We start from the raw sequence: 18,882 nt of genomic DNA, 5'->3' as shown, positions 1-18,882 counted from the left end.
TCATTCATAGCTATTAGCAGCCAATATCAACTAGGGATATCATGTCACTTCTCTGGAGTTCAGAGCAAGCCGGGTCATATGGTCTACCTATATGTATCGGAGAATGGAAACCATGGTTAGGGTAAGCACTAGCCTACAGTATGTCAATCTACTATCCCCCATAGTACAAAAGTTGACCTATTGTATTGGTCAACTTGGTCTTCTGTGTGAGAAATAAATATTCCAAACATAGTCTGGGACAGTTGTGGGATGCGATAGATTCAAAATCAATACAACCACTAGCATCAACAAAGGCATTGAGGCTGATGCAACAGTTCAGAACGTTTCTCTTAAAATGTTGATAAACTATTAGGCTATTTCTTCACATTATAAGCGCAGCAATGCGCGCACGACAGTGTGAAAAATATCTTCCCCAAATTTGAAACTCACACGCTGCCTATGTATACCAGTTAGGCTCTACACTGGTTGTAAAGCGGATTAATGTGCTTCATTTTAAGAAGTTATTTGGCCACTTTATTTTTGTGATACAAACCTTACCAAACCTTATCAAAACATTTAGGGCTTTGGGCTAGGCTACAAGAGGTGTGCGATTATGGAAAAGTTGCAAAAAAAAGGCATGTTCTGTTTCTTTTCTTACTGCACACAAGCTGGGCATCATTCACAAGTGATAACACATCACTCACAAGTGATAACACATCACTCACAAGTGATAACGCATCATTCACAAGTGATAACGCATCATTCACAAGTGATAACGCATCACTCACAAGTGATAACGCATCATTCACAAGTGATAACGCATCATTCACAAGTGATATTCACAACGCATCATTGATAACGCATCACTCAGTGATAACGCATCATTCATCACTCACAAGTGATAACGCATCATTCACCAGTGATAACGCATCATTCACCAGTGATAACATCACTCACAAGTGATAACGCATCACTCATGATAACGCATCACTCACAAGTGATAACGCATCACTCACAAGTGATAACATCATTCACAAGTGATAACGCATCATTCACCAGTGATAACGCATCATTCACCAGTGATAACGCATCACTCACAAGTGATAACATCATTCACAAGTGATAACATCATTCACCAGTGATAACGTCACTCACAAGTGATAACGCATCATTCACAAGATAACGCATCATTCACCAGTGATAACATCATTCACCAGTCATCACTCACAAGTGATAACAGTGATAACGCACCATTCACAAGTGATAACACCATTCACAAGTGATAATGCACCATTCACAAGTGATAATGCACCACTCACAAGTGATAACGCATCATTCACCAGTGATAACGCATCATTCACCAGTGATAACGCATCACTCACAAGTGATAACACATCACTCACAAGTGATAACGCACCATTCACAAGTGATAACGCACCATTCACAAGTGATAATGCACTATTCACAAGTGATAATGCACCACTCACAAGTGATAATGCATTATTCATAAGTGATAACGCATCACTCACAAGTGATAACACATGCATGGGCTTTTCTCATGGGCTCTCTTGAAGGGTTTTGATTTGCTAACTGCCTGCTCAGTACCAGGCAGTTAGCAAGTTTGGTAGGCTGCTAATGACCATCAGCAGCATAAGAACTTGGAGAAGTCTAGTTACTGTGACTAAACGGTCACATGGAATTTGACTGCGGTCATGACTCGTGACCGCCGGCGTGGCTGTAATACAGTCACCGTAACAGCCTAACCATGGTCTGTCTGTAGTCTATTTCTTCCTCACAAATCTTATAATAAATTCACCAGAATATGTTACACATCTTCACCCCATAAGTAAAAAAAGACTGTTACAGTGTTACAGATATCTTTAGAAATATAGCCAGTACTAGCCACCCAAACCTTCTAAAATGTGAAAATAATCAATGAAATTGCCAGGTAGCCTATTGTACTGGCAAAGATGTGTTCGTAGCAGATTGCTAAACTTTATGTAGCTGATTTAAAATGTGTGAAAAGATTGTTTCCAACTTGCGACTCCCCTCCACAAAACCTTCTTGCGAACCTCAGTTTGAGAACCACTACACTACACAATACTGTACTAAACCAAATGTAGTATGTAGATATAATAGACAACATGTGGTCCTCTGTAGCTCAGTTGGTAAAGCTAAAGCATGCGGCTTGTAATGCCAGGATAGTGGGTTTGATTCCCGGGACAAGACATACGTAAAATGTATGCACGCATGACTGTCAGTCCCTTTGGATAGAAGCACCTGCTAAATGGCATTTATTAATATTATTATTATATAGCCTAATAAACACAGCTATCACAGTCCCCATCTATATCCCTCCCTCAGATCTGGAGTACAACAAACCAGCCTTCAAAGAGAAGGACATGAGCAGCTCCCCCAAGTTTACAGCTCCCCTAGTGGACAGGGTTGTTGTTGCAGGCTACAGTACTGCCATCAGCTGTGCTGTCCGGGCCTACCCTAAGGTGAGGGTGTGTGTGTGTGTGGGGGGGGCAGTACTTTAATTAAGTGTGAGTGTGTGTTGAGAGAGCGAGAACAAGAAGCTGTTTGACGGTGCGTTTGTGTCACAAGCTGTGGTTCCATTAACTTGTCCGATGACTTTTCAACATTTAGAAAGTTGGCATAGAAAATAGATGCGACAATTGCCTGCTTGGGTGCGTTTCCATTTAACGATCTTGTGTCGATACAAACAGCTGGACGTAATGATGTTACACCTAAAATACAAATGTAGTGGTTGAAGTGTTTCCATTACCATTTAGTCACATTTTACATTAATAAATTGGCAACAACCTGTATCCCTTCCCACCTATCTGTTTCATGTTTCAGGCCGGTTGTGATACACAGCCGGTTGTGATACAGCCTGGAATTGAACCAGGGTCTGTAGTGACGCCTCTAGCACTGCGATGCAGTGCCACTCGAGATCCCGAAGTCAGGACAATCCATGTACTGCAAAGAAACTTTATTTTTGTACACTGTACAAAAATATAAACTCAACATGCAACAATTTTCAAGATTTTACTGAGTTAGTTCATATAAGGAAATCAGTCAAATTGAAATGAATTCATTAGGCCCTAATCTATGTATTTCACAGGAATACAGATAGGCATCTGTTGGTCACAGATACCTTTAAAAAAGAAAATAGGGGCGTGGATCAGAAAACCAGTCACTATCTGGTGTGACCACCATTTGCCTCATGCAGCGCAACACATCTCCTTCACATACAGTTGATCCGGCTGTTGATTGTGGCTTGTGGAATGTTGTCCCAATCCTCTTCAATGGCTGTGTGAAGTTGCTGGTTATTGTCGGGAACTGGAACACACTGTTGTACACGTCGATCCAGAGCATCCCAAATATGCTCAATGTGTGACATGTCTGGTGAGTATGCAGGCAATGGAATAACTTCCAGGAATTGTGTACAGTTCCTTACGACATGGGGCTGTGCATTATCATGCTGAAACATGAGGTGATGGCGGCAGATGAATGGCACGGCAATGGGCCTCAGGATCTCGTCACGGTATCAATGTGCATTCAAATTGCCGTCGATGAAATGCAGTTGTGTTTGTTGCCCGTAGCTTATGCATGCCCACAGGGGCGCAACTTTAATTTGGGACATGTCCCCCCCACACTCTGAAATTGCATTTTTGTCCCCCACAGTTTTATCATTGGAATGTGATACAAAACGAGGAAACTGCTTTAGGACCTTGCGGACGTCTCTGAGCGGTCAGTTAGGCTGTCTGGAGTATCTCTTTCTCACTGACACACAATGTACTCTCCCCCCCAACCGCCACCACTGGGCACTCTGTTTACATTTACATTTAAGTCATTTAGCAGACGCTCTTATCCAGAGCGACTTACAAATTGGTGCATTCACCTTATGACATCCAGTGGAACAGCCACTTTACAATAGTGCATTTAAATATTTTAAGGGGGGAAGGGGGGGTGAGAAGGATTACTTTATCCTATCCTAAGTATTCCTTAAAGAGGTGGGGTTTCAGGTGTCTCCGGAAGGTGGTGATTGACTCCGCTGTCCTGGCGTCGTGAGGGAGTTTGTTCCACCATTGGGGAGCCAGAGCAGCGAACAGTTTTGACTGGGCTGAGCGTCTGTTCACAACGATGACATCAGCAAACCGCTCGCCAACATGACACCATACACGCTGTCTGCCATCTGGCCAGTACAGTTGGAACCGGGAATAATCCGTGAAGAGCACACTTCTTTAGCGTGCCAGTGGCCATCGAAGGTGAGCATTTGCCCACTGATATCGGTTACGATGCCGAACTGCAGTCAAGTCAAGACCCTGGTGAAGACGACGAGCACGCAGATGAGTTTCCCTGAGACGGTTTCTGACAGGTTGTGGAAAAATTTGATTGTGCAAACCCACAGTTTCATCAGCTGTCCGGGTGGCTGATATGGAGGTCCTGGGCTAGTCTAAAACAACTTTGGTAGAGAAATGAACATTCAATTCTCTGGCAACAGCTCTGGTGGACACTCCTGCAGTCAGCATGCCAATTGCACACTCCCTCAAAACTTGACACATCTGTGGCCATTGTGTTGCGACAAAACTTCAAATTTTAGAGTGGCCTTTTATTGTCCTAAGCAAAAGGTGCACCTGTGTATTGATCATGCTGTTTAATTAGCTTCTTGATATGCCACACCTGTCAGGTGGATGGATTATCTTGGCAGAAATGCTCACTAACAGGGATGTAAACAAATCTGTGCACAAAATTGGAGCGGAATAACCTTTTTGTGCGTATGGTATCTTTTATTTCAGATCATGAAATATGGGACCAACACTGTACATGTTGTGTTTATATTTTTGTTCAGTGTAGTTGGAAAAATGTATATTGTAAGCATAGAATTAAATGTGGAGTGGAGCTTTATAGTTACTCGGTGACATCACGTGCCCCGGGTACCTTAAATTATTAGGCAATCATTATTTATCCTGAAAAACATTATTTCCATCTTTTTTTCACAAATAAAGAAAAATTACTAAAATCCACCCCTGTTGAATCGATAAAACTGTTATCATACTTCAGAAAATGTCTCCTATATCTGCCTTTCCATTACACATGTTACTTTGATATTGCTTTTGTCGAATAAACCGGGGTCAATGTAAAATTGCCTAGTGAGTTGGTGATGTATATTTCAAGGCCAAATGTTTCCCCAATTAAAATTAAAGTCCCCCCCCCTCCTCTCTTAACCCCCCCCCCCCTCCTCTCTTAACCCCCCCTCTCCCGTCCTCTCCTCAGGCTAAGATAGTGTGGATGAAGAACAAGATGATCATTGGGGAGGATCCTAAATTCTTGATGCAGAACAACCAGGGGGTGTTGACCCTGAACATCAGGAAGCCCGGCCAGTTTGACGGGGGCAAGTACTCCTGTAAGGCCATCAACGACCTGGGGGGAGGACGAGGTGGAGTGCAGGCTGGAAGTCCGAGGTACTGGCACACACACACACAGTGTCATGCATTCACACATAGACATGCACAAACACACACACACACACACACACACACTACAACTCCTATCATACTCAGCATGAGACAGACTTTTATTGGCAGTCAATAGTTGTCTAACTAATCATCAGTTATCATCCGTTAAACCCATTATTACAAAGCTGGTCATGGATTCACAATCTATGACTTATGATTATCGCTTGTTGGGAACACTCTGATAGTGTGTCATTTTCCCTAACAAGATTACATGTAGAGATTGTGAGTGTATGATTCAGGCAGTTGTACAGAATACAAATCATCATATTATACTGAACAAAAATATAAACACAACCATTTACAAAGTTACACTTCATAGAAGGAAATCAGTCAATTTAAATAAATTCATAAGGCCCTAATCTATGGATATCACATGATTGGGCAGGGCACAGCCATGGGTGGGACTGGAAGGGCATAGGCCCACCCACTTGGGAGCCAGGTGTTTCCCCACAAAAGGGCCTGTTACAGAAATGCTCACTAACAGGGATGTAAACAAATTTGTGCACAACATTTAAGAGTAATAACAGAAATGGGACCAACACTTTGGAGATTAAAGTAGGATAAATTCCCCCTCTAGCCTCTCTTTCATGGTGAGTTTCTCTCTCTGCCCTCCCCAGTCTTAAAGGAGAAGAAAGAAGGAGACGAGGAGAAGAAATGAGTTACAGTGACCGATAGAAACACCAGAGGATACAGTTCTGCAGGAATCATAATGGATTATGTATAACAGGATAGACGTGAATAAATATGATTAGAATAAAAAACTGGTGATGTTTTCTAAATATGCTCTCTCTATCTCCCTCTTTTTCTTTCTTCCTCTCTCTATCCCTCTCTCTCTCTCTCTCTCTCTCTCTCTCTCTTCCTCTCTCTATCCCTCTCTCTCTCTTTCTTCCTCTCTCTATCCCTCTCGTTCTCACATCATCACCAGTGGCATGTCAAATACCATATCGGTAATAACTGAATGAATTATGATAATAACAGACCACTGCATTGAGACAAGCTAATTGAGAGTAGTAATAGAGTACCTTAATAATAGCGGAACATTACAGCTCAGAGATGGATTCTTCTTATCTGTGACATGAACCTGTCAGTGCAACACACATAAAACAGTCATTTACCAAAGCATTGTCAGTGTTGTGTGTAAGGTCCCGAGCGGGTTTATCACGGCTGGTGGAATTTATGATTGTAATTCTGCTAGTGAAAGTGTGTGTGTGTGTGTGTGTGTGTGTGTGTGTGTGTGTGTGTGTGTGTGTGTGTGTGTGTGTGTGTGTGTGTGTGTGTGTGTGTGTGTGTGTGTGTGTGTGTGTGTGTGTGTGTGTGTGTGTGTGTGTGTGTGTGTGTGTGTGTGTGTGTGTGTGTGCACCTACCTTCCATCATATTGGTTGCATTAGGTATGGGGAGTGTAGGGTAGGTAATAGGTATGGGGAGTGTAAGGGTAGGGAATGGGAAGGGGAAGTAATAGGTATGGGGAGTGGAGGGTGGGTAATAGGTATGGGGAGTGGAGGGTGGGTAATGGGTATGGGGAGTGGAGGGTAGGTAATGGGTATGGGGAGTGGAGTGGAGAGTAGGTAATGGGTATGGGGAGTGGAGTGGAGAGTAGGTAATGGGTATGTGGAGTGGAGTGGAGAGTAGGTAATGGGTATGGGGAGTGGAGAGTAGGTAATGGGTATGTGGAGTGGAGTGGAGTGGAGAGTAGGTAATGGGTATGGGGAGTGGAGAGTAGGTAATAGGTATGTGGAGTGGAGAGTAGGTAATAGGTATGTGGAGTGGAGAGTAGAGTAGGTAATGGGTATGTGGAGTGAAGAGTAGAGTAGGTAATGGGTATGGGGAGTGGAGAGTAGGTAATGGGTATGTGGAGTGGAGAGTAGGTAATGGGTATGTGGAGTGGAGGGTAGGTAATGGGTATGTGGAGTGGAGGGTAGGTAATGGGTATGTGGAGTGGAGAGTAGGTAATGGGTATGTGGAGTGGAGAGTAGGTAATGGGTATGGGGAGTGGAGAGGAGGTAATGGGTATGTGGAGTGGAGAGTAGAGTAGGTAATGGGTATGGGGAGTGGAGAGGAGGTAATGGGTATGGGGAGGGGAGGCTAGGTAATAGGTATGGGGAGTGGAGGGTAGGTATTGGGTATGTGGAGGGAATGTAATGGGCATGTAGAGGGTAGGTAATTGGCCTGTGGAGGGTAGGTAATTGGCCTGTGGAGGGTAGGTAATTGGAATGTGGATGGTAGGTAATCGGCATGTGGAGGGTAGGTAGTGGGTATGGGGAGTAGAGTGGAGGGTAGGTAATAGGTATGGGGAGTGGAGAGTAGGTAATGGGTATGGGGGGTGGGATTGGAGGGTAGGTAATAGGTGTGGGGGGTAGGTTATAGGTATGGGGAGTGGTGGGTAGGATAGGAATTGGGAGTGGAGGGTAGGTAATGGGAATGGGGAGTGGAGTGGAGGGTAGGGTAAGTAATAGGTATTGGGAGTGGGAGTGGAGGGTAGGTATTTTTTTTTTTTAATTATTATTTTTTTTTTCACCTTTATTTAACCAGGTAGGCTAGTTGAGAACAAGTTCTCATTTACAACTGCGACCTGGCCAAGATAAAGCATATCAGTGTGAACAGACAACACAGAGTTACACATGGAATAAACAATTAACAAGTCAATAACACAGTAGAAAAAATGGGCAGTCTATATACAATGTGTGCAAAAGGCATGAGGAGGTAGGCGAATAATACAATTTTGCAGATTAACACTGGAGTGATAAATGATCAGATGGTCATGTACAGGTAGAGATATTGGTGTGCAAAAGAGCAGAAAAATAAATAAATAAAAACAGTATAAACAGTATGGGAATGAGGTAGGTGAAAATGGGTGGGCTATTTTCCTATAGACTATGTACAGCTGCAGCGATCGGTTAGCTGCTCGGATAGCTGATGTTTGAAGTTGGTAAGGGAGATAAAAGTCTCCAACTTCAGCGATTTTTGCAATTCGTTCCAGTCACAGGCAGCAGAGTACTGGAACGAAAGGCGGCCAAATGATGTGTTGGCTTTAGGGATGATCAGTGAGATACACCTGCTGGAGCGCGTGCTACGGATGGGTGTTGCCATCGTGACCAGTGAACTGAGATAAGGCGGAGCTTTACCTAGCATGGACTTGTAGATGACCTGGAGCCAGTGGGTCTGGCGACGAATATGTAGTGAGGGCCAGCCGACTAGAGCATACAAGTCGCAGTGGTGGGTGGTATAAGGTGCTTTAGTGACAAAACGGATGGCACTGTGATAGACTGCATCCAGTTTGCTGAGTAGAGTGTTGGAAGCCATTTTGTAGATGACATCGCCGAAGTCGAGGATCGGTAGGATAGTTTTACTAGGGTAAGCTTGGCAGCGTGAGTGAAGGAGGCTTTGTTGCGGAATAGAAAGCCGACTCTTGATTTGATTTTCGATTGGAGATGTTTGATGTGGGTCTGGAAGGAGAGTTTGCAGTCTAGCCAGACACCTAGGTACTTATAGATGTCCACATATTCAAGGTCTGAACCATCCAGGGTGGTGATGCTAGTCGGGCATGCGGGTGCAGGCAGCGATCGGTTGAAAAGCATGCATTTGGTTTTACTCGCGTTTAAGAGCAGTTGGAGGCCACGGAAGGAGTGCTGTATGGCATTGAAGCTCGTTTGGAGGTTAGATAGCACAGTGTCCAATGACGGGCCGAAAGTATATAGAATGGTGTCGTCTGCGTAGAGGTGGATCAGGGAATCGCCCGCAGCAAGAGCAACATCATTGATATATACAGAGAAAAGAGTCGGCCCGATAATTGAACCCTGTGGCACCCCCATAGAGACTGCCAGAGGACCGGACAGCATGCCCTCCAATTTGACACACTGAACTCTGTCTGCAAAGTAATTGGTGAACCAGGCAAGGCAGTCATCCGAAAAACCGAGGCTGTTGAGTCTGCCGATAAGAATATGGTGATTGACAGAGTCGAAAGCCTTGGCGAGGTCGATGAAGACGGCTGCACAGTACTGTCTTTTATCGATGGCGGTTATGATATCGTTTAGTACCTTGAGTGTGGCTGAGGTGCACCCTGTCCCCTGTATGGGGAGTGGTGGGTAGGTAATAGGTGTGGGAGTGGCAGGTAGGGTAGGTTATGGGGAGAGGAGGTAATAGGTATGTGGAGTGGAGGTGTGGGTAGGTCATGTGTATGGGGAGTGGAGGGTAGGTAATGGGTATGGGGTGGAGGGTAGGTAATGGGTATGGGGGTGGAGGGTAGGTAATGGGTATGGGGGTGGAGGGTAGGTAATGGGTATGGGAGTGGAGAGTAGGTAATGGGTGTGGGGAGTGGAGAGTAGGTAATGGGTATGGGAGTGGAGGGTAGGTAATGGGTATGGGAGTGGAGAGTAGGTAATGGGTATGGGGAGTGGAGAGTAGGTAATGGGTATGGGGAGTGGGGAGTAGGTAATGGGTATTGGGAGTGGAGGGTAGGTAATGGGTATGGGGAGTGGAGAGTAGGTAATGGGTATGGGGAGTGGAGAGTAGGTAATGGGTATGGGGAGTGGAGAGTAGGTAATGGGTATGGGGAGTGGAGAGTAGGTAATGGGTATGGGGAGTGGAGAGTAGGTAATGCGTATGGGAGTGGAGGGTAGGTAATGGGTATGGGGAGTGGAGAGTAGGTAATGGGTATGGGAGTGGAGAGTAGGTAATGGGTATGGGGAGTGGAGAGTAGGTAATGGGTATGGGGAGTGGAGGGTATGCAATAGGTATGGGGAGTGGAGGGTAGGTAATGGGTATGGGGAGTGGAGGGTAGGTAATGGGTATGGGGAGTGGAGGGTATGTAATAGGTATGGGGAATGTAAGGGTAGGGTAGTTAATGAGTATGGGGAGTGGAGGGTAGGTAATGGGTATGGGAGTGGAGTGGAGGGTAGGGTAGGTAATGGGTATGGGGAATGGAGGGTATGGGGAGGTAATAGGTAATGGGTATGTGGAGGGTAGGTAATGGGTATGTGGAGGGTAGGTGAGGGGAGGTAATAGGTATGGGGAGTGGAGTGGAGGGTAGGGTAGGTAATGGGTATGCAGAGGGTAGGTAATGGGTATGCAGAGGGTAGGTAATGGGTATGGGGAGGTAATGGGTATGGGGAGTGGAGGGTGGGTAATAGGTATGGGGAGTGGAGGTTAGGTAATAGATATGGGGAGTGGAGGGAATGTGGAGTGGAGGGTAGGTTATGGGGAGTGGAGGGAATGTGGAGTGGAGGGTAGGTATGGGGAGTGGAGGGTAGGTAATTGATATGGGGAGTGGAGGGTAGAGTAGGTAAATGGTATGGGGAGTGGAGTGTAGGGTAGGTAATAGTTATGGGGAGTGGGGTGGAGGGTAAGTGATAGGTATGGAGAGTGGAGGGTAGGTAATAGGTATTGGGAGTGAAGGGTATGGTAGGTAATGGGTATGGTGAGTGGAGGGTAGAGTAGGTAATGGGCATGGTGAGTGGAGGGTAGAGTAGGTAACAGGCATGGTAAGTGGAGTGGAGTGGAGGGTAGGTAATGGGTATGGGAGTGGAGGGTAGGTAATGGGTATGGGAGTGGAGAGTAGGTAATGGGTATGGTGAGTGGAGAGTAGCATAGGGTAGGTAATAGGTATGGAGAGGATAGGATAGATTTGGGGGTGGGTAATAGGAATGGGGAATGGAGGGTAGGTAATAGGTATGGGGAGTAGAGGGTAGGTCATGTATTGGGATAGTAGGGTAGGTAATTGGTATGGGGAGTGGAGGGTAGAGTTGGTAATAGGTATTGTGAGTGGAGGGTAGGTTAGGTAGGTAATAGGTATGGGGAGTGGAGGGTAGGATAGGTAATAGGTATGGGGAGTGGAGGGTAGGTATGTCAATTGGGGGTAGGGTAGATAATAGGTATGGGGAGTGGAGGGTAGGTATGTCAATTGGGGGGTAGGGTAGATAATAGGTATGGGGAGTGGAGGGTAGGTATGTCAATTGGGGGGTAGGGTAGATAATAGGTGTGGGGAGTGCGGTAGGTAATGGGTATGGGGAGTGGAGGGTGGGTAATAGGTATGGGGAGTGGAGGGTGGGAAATAGGTATGGGGAGTGGAGAGTATGTAATGGGTATGGGGAGTGGGGGGTAGGTAATGGGTATGGGGAGGGGAGAGTAGGTAATGGGTATGTGGAGTGGAGGGTAGGGTAAGTAATAGGTATGGGGAGTGGAGGGTAGGTAACAGGTGTGGGAGTGGCAGGTAGGGTAGGCTATGGGGAGGGGAGTGGAGTGGAGGTGTGGGTAGGTATTGTGTATGGGGAGTGGAGGTTAGGTAATAGATATGGGGAGTGGAGGGAATGTGGAGTGGAGGGTAGGTTATGGGGAGTGGAGGGAATGTGGAGTGGAGGGTAGGTATGGGGAGTGGAGGGTAGGTAATTGATATGGGGAGTGGAGGGTAGAGTAGGTAAATTGTATGGGGAGTGGAGTGTAGGGTAGGTAATAGTTATGTGGAGTGGGGTGGAGGGTAAGTGATAGGTATGGAGAGTGGAGGGTAGGTAATAGGTATTGGGAGTGAAGGGTATGGTAGGTAATGGGTATGGTGAATGGAGGGTAGAGTAGGTAACAGGCATGGTAAGTGGAGTGGAGGGTAGGGTAGGTATGGTGAGTGGAGAGTAGCATAGGGTAGGTAATAGGTATGGAGAGGGTAGGATAGGATAGGTTTGGGGTGTGGGTAATAGGTATGGGGAATGGAGGGTAGGTAATAGGTATGGGGAGTAGAGGGTAGGTCATATGTATTGGGATAGTAGGGTAGGTAATTGGTATGGGGAGTGGAGGGTAGAGTTGGTAATAGGTATTGTGAGTGGAGGGTAGGTTAGGTAGGTAATAGGTATGGGGAGTGGAGGGTAGGATAGGTAATAGGTATGCGGAGTGGAGGGTAGGTATGTCAATTGGGGGGTAGGGTAGATAATAGGTGTGGGGAGTGCGGTAGGTAATAGGTATGCGGAGTAGAGGGTAGGTATGTCAATTGGGGGGTAGGGTAGATAATAGGTGTGGGGAGTGCGGTAGGTAATAGGTATGCGGAGTGGAGGGTAGGTATGTCAATTGGGGGGTAGGGTAGATAATAGGTATGTGGAGGGTAGGTAATAGGCATGGGGAGTGGAGGGTATGTGAAGGGTAGGTATTCGGTATGGGGATTGGGAGTGGAGGGTAGTGTAGGTGTGTGGAGGGTAGGTAATAGGTATGGGGAGTAGAGGGTAGTGTAGGTGTGTGGAGGGAAGGTAATAGGTATGGGGAGTGGAGGGTAGGTAATAGGTATGTGGAGGGTAGGTAATAGGTATGGGGATTGGGAGTGGAGGGTAGTGTAGGTGTGTGGAGGGTAGGTAATAGGTATGGGGAGTGGAGGGAAGAGGCTCTCAGACCAAAGCCTCTTAGCACTTAGCTGGATACACAGGCTGCGTAAAGGAGATCACTAGTCAACCATGCGTGTCCAGCATCATATATCTTAAGAATTACTACTTACTTACAACCAAACTCATACTCACACATATAGACACTCACGCATACACACACAAATTAGGGTCTCATTAGCATAACACACTTGAGACTAATTAAAGCACCCATCAACACTGCCCTAATTAGCTCTCCCACGTCATTACTGAGCAAACGAATTACCGCTAATTTAAACACCCGCAAAACAAACACAGCACCGTCTCCGTTGGGAAAGACCGCCGCGCGCCTTGCACACTAAATGAAAGCCTTGCACGGTGCGCTGCAGCCCCAACCAACCAGGCCCCTGGTGGAGCCCGCTATTCATCGGTCTGACAACACAAGAGTTACAATAGATTAAAGTGGAGAGAGCACTGAGAGAGTTTATCAAGTGGGCTGAGTTGTGAGGACTAGGACTATCCATGTCTCTGGGCCTCCTTATGTTTAATATGCTTTCACTGAGACTTCAGGGCTTAGTTGGCCATCGGACTGACTGACTGTAGCCATGAGTTACCTCTAGAGGGAGTGAGAGTATAGTGGCTCAACCACTGAGGGACCCTAACACTGACCAGCCCATACAGGATCCTTAGATTGACAGGTCATTAACTACAACTACATCAACCATAGCATCAGGCCAAGCTTCCATAGACTCCTTATAGCAATGTATTTTTTCTGAAGAAGATACAGTACATTATTGACGGCCTACACTTTATATAGACCGCTGTACTTAGGTATGGCCGACATAAGGGTCCATATTGAAAGTGAAAGAACTCAAATCTTTTGCCATTGGTTTCATGTTGGTCAAAAGTGAAAATAATGAAGTTTGCACACGTCATTAGTTGAACTTGTAAAGGCAGAGGGAAACCCTGTGGCTTTGTTAAGTAGGACATGGTTGTTTTGTAGTAGCTTGGTTTACAGTAGAGCAAAAAACATTTAACTTTAGAACTAGCTCCACTGTATGCTCCATCGAAGTGCATGTGTGATTCTAAATAGCTCTCCTTTGTTTTTTAAATGTTTCTATTTATGAAATCAGCGTTTTAAGTGTTTCTGATTTAAAGCACAGAGCAGCTATGATAATGTGATCTAAAAAGTGTAGGTAAACAACTCCTTGTGAACACTACAAACAAAGGAGATGTAACATGGAACCAATGCTTCATCTGAGCTTTCTCACCATTTCACACTCTCTGATGTCACTTTCTGTTGCTAAGCAATCAAACTAATTGTACCTACTGGGACAACATTTGCAAGCTTTCACATATTTTCAATATTTAAAAAATAAAATAATTTTAATACATGGGGAACCTACACCCCCATCCCCCCTCTCTCTTTCTCTCTCTCTCACACACACACACATTGTGTTTTTTTGTGAGTTCGGGGGAAAAAAGTGGCTTTGAAGAGAAATAATGCATTTTGTTTTGCTTCTCACAGTGACACACCTCAAGGCTTTTAAAGTTTGAGATTCCTGAATTAATAATGAATAATTAATGATGAAACCAGGCCACTGCAGCCCAGGAGTAGACCAGAATCTCTATCATCATCCCAATATTAGCATAGCTCCTTCTCACACAGCTAGAGACAGAGAGACATCTTCAGAGAGAGTGACAGACAGACTAACCCAGGGAGAGAGAGAGAGCGAGATGGGGGGGGGGTTGAAACAGAGAGGTGTTCAGAAGAGACAGAGCTCCTGAAACAGTGAGATGGAGAGAACTATAATTATGCCACTAATTATACATGCAATCACAGAGTTGGAGGGGGAAAGAGAGAGAGAGGGAGAGGGGAGGGGGAGAAGAAGCAGGGGAGGGAGCGAGTCTCCACCGTGTAATTACAGTATAAGAACCAAATGAGTCACAGAGGAGGAAACACAGGAACATCATACAGTACAGCTCATCCACCTATACATAGTCCACTCTCTCTTACCAATTACAGCATAGATACTCTAACACAATCCATGTTCAGTTGCTAAAACACACACACACACACACACACACACACGTGCACATACAGTACCGGTCAAAAGTTTGGACACACCTACTCATTCAAGGGGTTTTCTTTATTTTTACTATTTTCTACATTGTAGAATAATAGTGAAGACATCAACACTATGAAATAACACACAGGGAATCATTTATTAACCAAAAGTGTTCAAATAAATCAAAATATATTTTATATCTGAGATTCTTCAAGGTAGCCACCCTTTGCCTTGATGACAGCTTTACACACTCTTGGCATTCTCTCAACCAGCTTCACCTGTAATGCTTTTCCAACCGTCTTCAAGGAGTTACCCCATATGCTGAGCACTTGTTGGCGCCTTTTTCTTTGCTCTGCGGCCCAACTCATCCCAAACTATCTCAATTGGGTTGAGGTCGGGTGATTGTGGAGTCCAGGTCATCTGATGCAGCACTCCATCACTCTCCTTCTTGGCCAAGTAGCCTGGAGGTGTGTTAGGTCATTGTCCTGTTGAAAAACAAATGATAGTCCCACTGAGCGCAAACCAGATGGGATGGCATATCGCTGCAGAATGCTATGGTAGCCATGCTGGTTAAGTTTGCCTTGAATTCTAAATAAATCACAGACAGTGTCACCAGCAAAGCACCCCCACACCATCACACCTCCTCTTCCATGCCTCATGGTGGGAACCACACATGCGAAGATCATCTGTTCACCTACTCTGCATCTCACAGACACGGCAGTTGGAGCCACAAATCTCAAATTTGGACTCATCAGATGAAAGGACAGATTTCCACCAGTCTAATGTCAATTGCTTGTGTTTCTTGGCCCAAGCAAGTCTCTTCTTATTATTGGTGTCCTTTAGTAGTGGTTTCTTTGCAGCAATTCAACCATGAAGGCCTGATTCACACAGTCTCCTCTGAACAGTTGATGTTGAGATGTGTCTGTTACTTGAACTGTGTGAAGCATTTATTTGGGCTATAATTTCTGAGGATGGTGATTAACTTTAATAAACTTATCCTCTGCAGCAGAGGTAACACTGGGTCTTCCTTTCCTGTGGCGGTCCTCATGAGAGCCAGTTTCATCACAGCGTTTGATGGTGCGACTGCATTTGAAGAAACTTTCCAAGTTCTTTACATTTTCCAGACTGACCGACCTTCATGTCTTAAAGTAATGATGGACTGTCATTTCTCTTTGCTTATTTAAGCTGTTCTTGCCATAATATGGACTTGGTCTTTTACCAAATAGGGCTATCTTCTGTATACCACCCCTACCTTGTCACAACACAACTGATTGGCTCAAACGCATTAAGAAGGAAAGAAATTCCACAAATGAACTTTTAACAAGGCACACCTGTTAATTGAAATCCATTACAGGTGACTACCTCAGGAAGCTGGTTGAGAGAATGCCAAGAGTGTGCAAAGCTGTCATCAAGGCAACTTTGAAGAATCTCAAATATAAAATCTATTTTGATTTATTTAACACTTTTTTGGTTACTACATGATTCCATATGTATTATTTCATAGTGTTGATGTCTTAACTATTATTCTACAATGTAGAAAATAGTACAAATAAAGAAAATCCCTTGAATGAGTAGGTGATTCCAAACGTTTGACTGGTACAGTACATGTGCATTCACACGAGCACACAAGCATACATTCATAACCAATAGCTCAAAACAAGATGCAAGACTGAAAAATAAACAGCCAGGTTGTAGGTCTATCCGTGTCCTGAGGACATCGGGAAATGCCGTCAAAGCCGGGCCACTAGCGGTAACAGTGAGCGCTATTACCATCAAGTAACGTCACCCCGCTCCTCCGCTCTCTCCACTGGCTTCCAGTTGAAGCTCGCATCCGCTACAAGACCATGGTGCTTGCCTACGGAGCTGTGAGGGGAACGGCACCTCAGTACCTCCAGGCTCTGATCAGGCCCTACACCCAAATAAGGGCACTGCGTTCATCCACCTCTGGCCTGCTCGCCTCCCTACCACTGAGGAAGTACAGTTCCCGCTCAGCCCAGTCAAAACTGTTCGCTGCTCTGGCTCCCCAATGGTGGAACAAACTCCCTCACGACGCCAGGACAGCGGAGTCAATCACCACCTTCCGGAGACACCTGAAACCCCACCTCTTTAAGGAATACTTAGGATAGGATAAAGTAATCCTTCTCACCCCCCCCCCCCTTAAAATATTTAGATGCACTATTGTAAAGTGGCTGTTCCACTGTATGTCATAAGGTGAATGCACCAATTTGTAAGTCGCTCTGGATAAGAGCGTCTGCTAAATGACTTAAATGTAAATGTAAGTAATCTTGGGTCAGAAGGTTGCGTGTTCGATCCCAGTCGTGGACACTGGCTTTTTATTTGACGTTTTAACCTTTCCCAAATCTTAACCCTTACCTTAACAGTTCAGGAATGAGTGTCTAAACTTAACTTCAAAATGAGATGTTTGGGGAAATGGAACATAGAGAAGCAGGAGCGACAAAAACACTTTGAAATGTGATGTTTGGTGCAACTTTGACGTTTGGAGAATGTAGATGACCATCTAAGGCAAGTCAGTTAAGAACAAATTCTTATTTTCAATGACGGCCTAGGAACAGTGGGTTAACTGCCTGTTCAGGGGCAGAAGGACAGATTTTTTTGTTTGAGGAATCTTGGAGTGTTATCATTCAAATGAACTGAGGAGCTGTTTCTGCAAGGACAGGACGTACTTCTGGACGGGTAAGTGCTAATGCCGTTTTATGAAATATAAACATATATATATATATTATATATATAAAAAATAAATATATATATATATTTTTTGCAATGAAATGTGTAGTTTGTTTTTGTGTGTGTGTGTTGGTTTGTTTGGGTGTGTGTGTGTGTGTGTGTATGTATCTATGGATATATATATATACATAACAATGGCCGGAGTTGAATGGGACACCTTAGTGACTGTTCCCTCTGCTCTATACAATCAATACATATCTGTTTATTTTATGTGATGATAAAAGGCTCATACAATACAAATATTTTTTTAATGTTTTCTTTCACAGTGATAGCGACTCCGACTGGCAGGCCCCGGTGCAAATCTGCCCGCTATATAGTTATAGGTCATTTCACCAATTCAGCCACTTGGGTACATTTGGGCAACTTGTGTGGGACACCTGGGTGACTTCATGCTAAATGCCATGTAGCTCACCCATTCCTGAAGTTATCAGTCTGAAACTCTGCACACCTACAGTTGCCCTCTTGTGTTATCCATCAAAATGATCTCCAGCATCCTATCTGACTGTGTGGCTATTCTAGTACATGTAATAATAATACATGTGAAAGATGATACTACAACAATAAAAAACAGAAAACGTATGCTCTTTCTTTCTCTTTTCTTCCACCAGACCTACTGTGTTATTTTCTCCTACATTCAATTGTGTGACTGGAAAGGAAAGGACAACTTTGTGTTTATACTTGGACAAGTTGGAGAATGTAGCATTTTTCAAACAACTGACAGCAATCTAGAGCCATAATCATTATGCCTAATTCTATGTAAGAAAAATAGGTATATTTAGGTATAGGAATATTTTTCTGCATAGGTTATCTAAACATACCTCTTTACCTATTCAATTGTCATTTTAATTAATGATGCTTTCATGCCTTAGGAGTTGCCACACTGGTACAGTGCCTTCAGAATGCATTCATACCCCCTGATATATTCCACATTGTGTTGTGTTTCAGCCTGAATTCAAAATTGATTAAATCTTTTTTTTTTCTCCCACAATGTACACATCATAATGACAAAGTGAAAACATGTTTTTAGAAATGTTTGCAAATGTATTTTAGGTTATTGGTCACCTACAAACAAGCAAGATTTCTGTCTCTCACAGACCTGTAACTTCTTCTTTAAGAGGCTCCTTGTCCTCCACTCGTTACCTGTATTAATGGCACCTGTTTGAACTTGTTATCAGTATAAAAGACACCTTTCCACAACTTTTTCTTTGCAAATTAATTAATTAAAAATCCTAC

At 44.4% G+C, this 18,882-nt stretch overlaps 1 protein-coding gene across 22 annotated transcripts in view; it reads left to right on the top strand.

Annotated features, from left to right (window-relative positions):
- Positions 1-6,623, top strand: part of LOC123998958 (myosin-binding protein C, fast-type-like) — a 47,081-nt gene extending 40,458 nt beyond the window's left edge. For all 22 annotated transcript variants that reach the window (XM_046304244.1, XM_046304237.1, XM_046304231.1 and 19 more), the window contains 3 exons: positions 2,344-2,480; positions 5,263-5,450; positions 6,122-6,623. In XM_046304244.1, coding sequence (XP_046160200.1) covers positions 2,344-2,480; positions 5,263-5,450; positions 6,122-6,179 — 383 coding nt within the window. In that variant the 3' untranslated portion in view covers positions 6,180-6,623. The remainder of the gene's footprint in view (positions 1-2,343; positions 2,481-5,262; positions 5,451-6,121) is intronic.
- Positions 6,624-18,882: the final 12,259 nt, after the last annotated feature.

Source organism: Oncorhynchus gorbuscha, linkage group LG16 (assembly GCF_021184085.1).
Source record: "Oncorhynchus gorbuscha isolate QuinsamMale2020 ecotype Even-year linkage group LG16, OgorEven_v1.0, whole genome shotgun sequence".
In the NCBI taxonomy this organism is placed as follows: Eukaryota; Metazoa; Chordata; class Actinopteri; order Salmoniformes; family Salmonidae; genus Oncorhynchus; species Oncorhynchus gorbuscha.
This window is presented reverse-complemented; position numbering and strand designations above follow the sequence as displayed.